General features: G+C 31.3%; 1 protein-coding gene across 1 annotated transcript in view; it reads left to right on the top strand.

Annotated features, from left to right (window-relative positions):
- The first annotated feature begins 850 nt into the window (after nucleotides 1-850).
- Nucleotides 851-6,000, top strand: part of LOC134726258 (QRFP-like peptide receptor) — a 93,307-nt gene continuing 88,157 nt past the window's right edge. Inside the window, exon 1 of the mRNA XM_063590659.1 lies at nucleotides 851-1,642. Coding sequence (XP_063446729.1) covers nucleotides 851-1,642 — 792 coding nt within the window. The remainder of the gene's footprint in view (nucleotides 1,643-6,000) is intronic.

The raw sequence follows: 6,000 nt of genomic DNA, 5'->3' as shown, positions 1-6,000 counted from the left end.
ATAATAGCAATGATATTGTTTACACAATTGTTGCACTTACTACTAAAGAGATTATTCTTAATTGTGATAGATTGTCATTTACTTCTTGATAATTGATCCCTCATCATTTTCTGCTGATATAAAACGTTTTGAATGTTGTATTTCAAGTGTTTCCATTGTTTAATGTTGATCCTGCGAATACAACGATTTTCGTCAAGTATTGGTTGGATCAACGATTTGAAGGACATTAAATTCATTTAAACCTGATTAACTTAACCACATGTCATAAAATACAAAAATCAGTAACTATAGCATTAATTATGTATAACTCATAATATTGTTTCTTGATCTGAACGCAAGTTATTGATATCATGATGAGCATTCTAAATCTTTACGCCTTTTACTAAATCAACTTTAACACTTTGGACATGTTTCATGGTATTTAACAATTACCAAAACTTGAAAGTTAAGAAGGTTAATCAGGGAAATGTATTGGAAAATGTCAGAAGAAAGGCGTATCGAAATGATTGACAGAAAACCTCTATTGATTTAATTCTTTCTTAGAAAAATCTAACCATTTATTTATATTGATAAAGTATTGTGTTTTCTGTTGTCAATAATCATTAAACTACACTGGATTGTATTTTTTTTGTATCTATTTTGAAATTTGCAATACAAAAAAAATCTGTATTATAATGATAATGCGAAGAAATTTACTGTAACTTTCTTACGTGATTTTCCGTTGTCTTCATTTGGGAGTTTTGTAATTTAACTGGCACATGCTTCACATACGGATACGATTTAGAGGTATAAACTATCGCAAAATATATTGACAGATGAAGGTATCATCTTAGACAAAATAATTGAAACAATGTCCGACTTTTCCGAGTTAAAAAGTATGTTCAGTGACTTTCCAGAAAACTTAACTAAAGAGGAGCTACAATATTTAGAACATCTCCGATATAATTTGTCGAAAAAATACGAACCTGTTTCCGTTTCAACGGGGATATTAACAATTTTGATAATATTATATGGGTCAATTTCGGTGATTGCCGTCATTGGTAACGCTCTAGTAATATTTGTAGTGTTGTACAAGAGGAATATGCAAACGGTCACCAATGTCTTTATTGCTAATTTGGCACTAGCTGATGTTGCACTTGGTTTATTTACTATACCATTCCAGTTTCATGCGGCTATCATGCAGCGATGGGTAGTGGCTGATTTTATGTGTAAAGTGGCACCGTTTGTTAAAAACTTATCGGTCAATGTTAGCATATTGACCTTGACTGTTATTGCCTTTGACCGATACATAGCAGTGATGTATCCTTTGAAAGCAGGTTTCCGGAAGCAAGTGGCTTTTATCGTTCTTCTTGTCATATGGGTTTTAAGCATATCATCCAGCATACCAGACTTACTTTACTATAAAGTTAACATAATTTTTGATATTGAAATATGGGCAAAGAAACCATTCTGTGATGTACAATGGCCATCAGATGCATTTCCGAAATTTTACTATTCGTATTTCCTTCTTTTGCAATACGTGGTACCTTTGACAATCATAAGTTTTTCGTACATTCGTGTAGCGTACAGGATTTGGGGGAGTAAGGCACCCGGATATGAAATACAAAAACGGGATCACATAAGGAGTGTCCATAAGAAAAAGGTAAGTTGAATTTAGTTTTCTTTTCAGTACATGCCGTCAAAATACACCAATGTGTTTTTTCTCTGTCATTTATTCATTTCTAAATTTCTTTTCCACTTGACATACACTTTGAAACATTGATTGCAATGATGCACCGTTATTTTAACTGATCTCAATTGCAAGTGTTTGATTATTTGTAACACATTTGCATTTGACTATAGTGAAGAGTATTACCAGTTCGCTTTTTTTTTATTATTACTGCAGGTAAGGAAAAGTCTACTTACCACTGGTAGTTTCTATTAAAGTATTTGAAAATGTAAATGATACAGGAAAATAATTATTGATTAGTTTTCGGCTTAGTTAAAAAAAACTAATGCATTACGTATTCACAATCATGTCTATTTATGTATGTTTTTAAAGTCATCAAACCTGAAAAGATGATTGATTGGTGTCGATGTTTAACGACACTACTATCACTATTCATGGTGGCCATTTTTTTGTGTGAAAGACGTTGGGGCTGCTTCTGCTAAATCACTGATATTCATAGCCAATTAACAAGCGGAACGGATTAACTAATTAAAATCATTTCATAATCAAACAGTAAAGATTTATGATTATGTGAAAAATTTATTCGCTTCCCTTTCAAGAAACTGCCATAAAGTCTTTAGAACAATTCTAAACCCTTTGATTTAAGAAAAATCGGATACTTATATAAAATATTGAGTCATTAAAGCAGTCACTAAAGGCATGTTATAAATTACACAGTATAATCTTTGACTTTGATCTCCATTGATTAGATTAATTTAATGGATAATGTTATGGAATTGGTTTTTTTATGAACCGAACCTTAAAAACGGGTATCGCTACATTATAGTTGATAAGTCTGAAATTTGATATGACCGAAAGAAAAGTTTACGACATGATTGTACGTTTACAGGGATTCTGGAATATATTAGGAACGAGACTCATAATATTGTCGTGTTTTCTCAGATATTTCATATTCATAGAGATCAGAACAAACGCAGATTTGTAGCAAACGTTGACTTTGTGGTTGATGAATTATTTCATTAATAAATGTGTTTTAATCTTCTTTAAAAAACAAATGGTCCAACACAATCCTATCTAGATTATGTTCTTAAGGCATTACACAAGGTCATGTTTGTCTCAGAATATCAATAACGTCATACGCAATCTTTTGGATGAATACTGGGTAACTTCCGGCTTGGGAAACATGATTTATGACGGTCTAAATGGATCCTCCTTTTCTTTAATCTAAGACTGTGCCGATACTTTTTCTATTTGTTATTCATTTTGACAGTTTTTCTCTTTTATGTTATTCCTCTCTATCCTTTTACATATTTCCCCTTTTTTGCATTTTTTTTTTCTATATTCTGCAAATCCATTTTGCACCCAAATTTATTCATTAGATGTTACTGGTTTAATTTGAACTACCTTAAGAAAATTTCTCTGATGATGAATCGCAAATGGTGAAACTTAAGTTCCCACTCATAAATGCACCTAAAAATATATTTATGTCATATCATTATCAGTGTATGTAAAGTGCGGATCCTAAAACATCATTTTTACTGTATATACCATAAATGTCTAATTTAGAATGATAAATAAACAGACGAACTTTTTTTAATTTTTGAAGAAAATGAAGAAAATTAGTTAAAATGTATATGTTCAGAAATACATAATACTAATAAAACAAAGTAAGAGATGCGAGCGGGGTTTTATCGCGCCTAAAGCCATCCAGCTGTGAAATATATACCAAAATAGGTGAATATTTAGGACATTTCACGAACAGATCGTGCAGGTGCATTATAACTAGCATGTAAGATGTTGTTGCAGTAAAAAATATGAATTTTAATACAATTATTAATGTTGTGTAACGTAGAATATGTTTTTTCATTCAGTTTCTTCATATTTAACTAATTTCCACTATGATGATTTCGTAATGCTAGTCATGTTTACTGTCGAATAATGATACTATTCTTTCATTTTTACTGTGGAGCGAATCATTAGTATTGTATATGCGGTGCATTTTCACTGTATAATTTTTTTTTTTATCTTTTACAGCTCATTTCTTTAAGCATGTAGAGCAAGACTTTAGTTGATTTGCTTGCTTTTTTTTATTGAATAATCATTATGATAACACCCAATTTAATTCAAATATTAAAAATACAGGTTAAACTATGCCTATTCATATTGTTTAAATATGTCAATCTTATTTACAAAGTTTGTATAAACAATTTTACAAACAAAGAAAGCAAGCCAACCAAAGTTTTGCTTTACATGCATTAGGAAATTAGCTGTAAAGCCTTAATTTAGCCGACTTGCTCAAATAATAGATAAAGTAAGAGAAAGATTTGATAAAATTTAACTTACGGAGGAAAATTCAATAGAAATAACATTTGTTTTAAATGTATTCCATTTACTTTCTTATTAAGCGTATAGGGATCTTTATCCTTATTTTTTTTTTATCCATTTCACCACTAATTACGTACATCTTGAAATATTGCACCTTTGTTTTCCCGTTTAAAAGGTTTTACACTGGAGCCCTTTATAACTTGCTGTTCGGAGTGAGCCAAGACTCCATGTTGAAGACCGTGTTTTGACGTATAATGGTCTACTTGTGACTCGGATGGAGAGTTGTCTCATTGTCACATACGACATCTATATATGGCTAAAAAACGAAACGAGACGGGATAAAAAGGGATAAAAAAATCCACGCTTCTTTTTTAATATATTTATAATGGGCCTAATATGAGTCAAAATAGAGTAAAATAGTGGGTCGCCTTTGGGTATAAGCGTCACGCCGGATTGCCGATTTTTTGCAAGCGTGACAGGTGAAAGTCAAATGATTGTGTAGTGAACAACGGGAAATGAAGTCTAGCGGGACACGGATAATTATAAAAAATTAGAACTGCATAGTATAAGCGGGATACGGGAATCTGACAAAACAATAAGCGGAATATGGGAATCTGACAAAACAATAAGCGGAATACGGGAATTTGCCAATCTTTAATATAGATAGTTGGAATTCGTTGACATGCTGAATCTAACCTTGTATCTAGTTTGGGGATTTTTTGCCTAGTTGCTAAAATAGCCCACATAGAGTTCCAAAGGGTCTAAAATAAACAAAAATGAATTGTAGCATGCATTTTGTGTACAATAACCCAAATGTGCATGGTTTTACATCTGCGGTAGTATCCATTCGCGGATCTAGTATTTTTCATAAGTAGGGGCCCCCTGACTGCCTAAGAGGGCCCGCAGCTGTCACGCTCCAGTGATTCCCTATATAAGTTAAAATCAAGGAGAAACGTAATCTGAAGAATCCAATATGACATTTTGAGAATCGCTTTTGTAACAAGTTTGAAAAGCTATATATTTGATGAAGAATGAATGAGGAGTTTGTATTTCAATTTGTCAAAAGTTATCAACTAAGTTTTTTTCATTTGTTGCAAGTGCATTTATCACATAATTCTACAATAAAAATTCCTCGCATCTTTGAAAATTCTACATTAATAATGACTGCCCTAACAGTGATAATTCATCGCATCTATAGTTAAAATGGATCGCTTTCAATAATCATTATGCTATATAATGATGCTTTTATAACACTTATTTGAACTTTAATGCTATGTTTGTATATTATAAAGACATATCACAATGAAAATATGTTAAAACTTAACTTAAAATCCTTTAACTTGATATTTTTAAAACGTAAACAAATACAGTTTTCACATGATCCTTTGTTCTACAATAGACATACCCGCATATAACAGTAAAAATGAACTTAGTAGCTGGATTCGCACTTTATATACACTGATTATAGAATACAGTTAAGTGAGCTGTTAAATACTCGGTAAATTTGCGATCAAATGTCTCTCGCGATAATATCGAAATTAGATATACACGAACATTTTGCAGCAATTAGATAAATTAAAAATTGGTAATGGAATTTTGGAATGCGTCAAAAAGACAACAAACCGACCAAAAACAAACAAACTAACAGCCAAAGTATCCGATTGAAAGAGTATGTCCTAATCATATAAAATATCATGAATATCATGACAAAAACAATCCCTCCCGTTTGCATTATAAATAATGCCTTTTCAAGATTAAAGTTTCAAAACATTATTATAAAAGTAATTCTAAATGATTAATTACAGTGGAAACATTTATAAATGATGTCAGATGAATAGGGCATACGATAACCCTAATCGATACAAAACACGGTTGTTGTATAATTTAATAAACCATAACTCGAAAATTGTTCATTTTGTAATTACAAACATGACACTGATAAGAGATAAGAAAAGAAATTATAGTGCGGAAAAGAAATAATTTAAGAAACTTATGACATGTTTGGA

The sequence above is a fragment of the Mytilus trossulus genome, chromosome 7, assembly GCF_036588685.1.
Source record: "Mytilus trossulus isolate FHL-02 chromosome 7, PNRI_Mtr1.1.1.hap1, whole genome shotgun sequence".
Classification (NCBI taxonomy): Eukaryota; Metazoa; Mollusca; class Bivalvia; order Mytilida; family Mytilidae; genus Mytilus; species Mytilus trossulus.
This window is presented reverse-complemented; position numbering and strand designations above follow the sequence as displayed.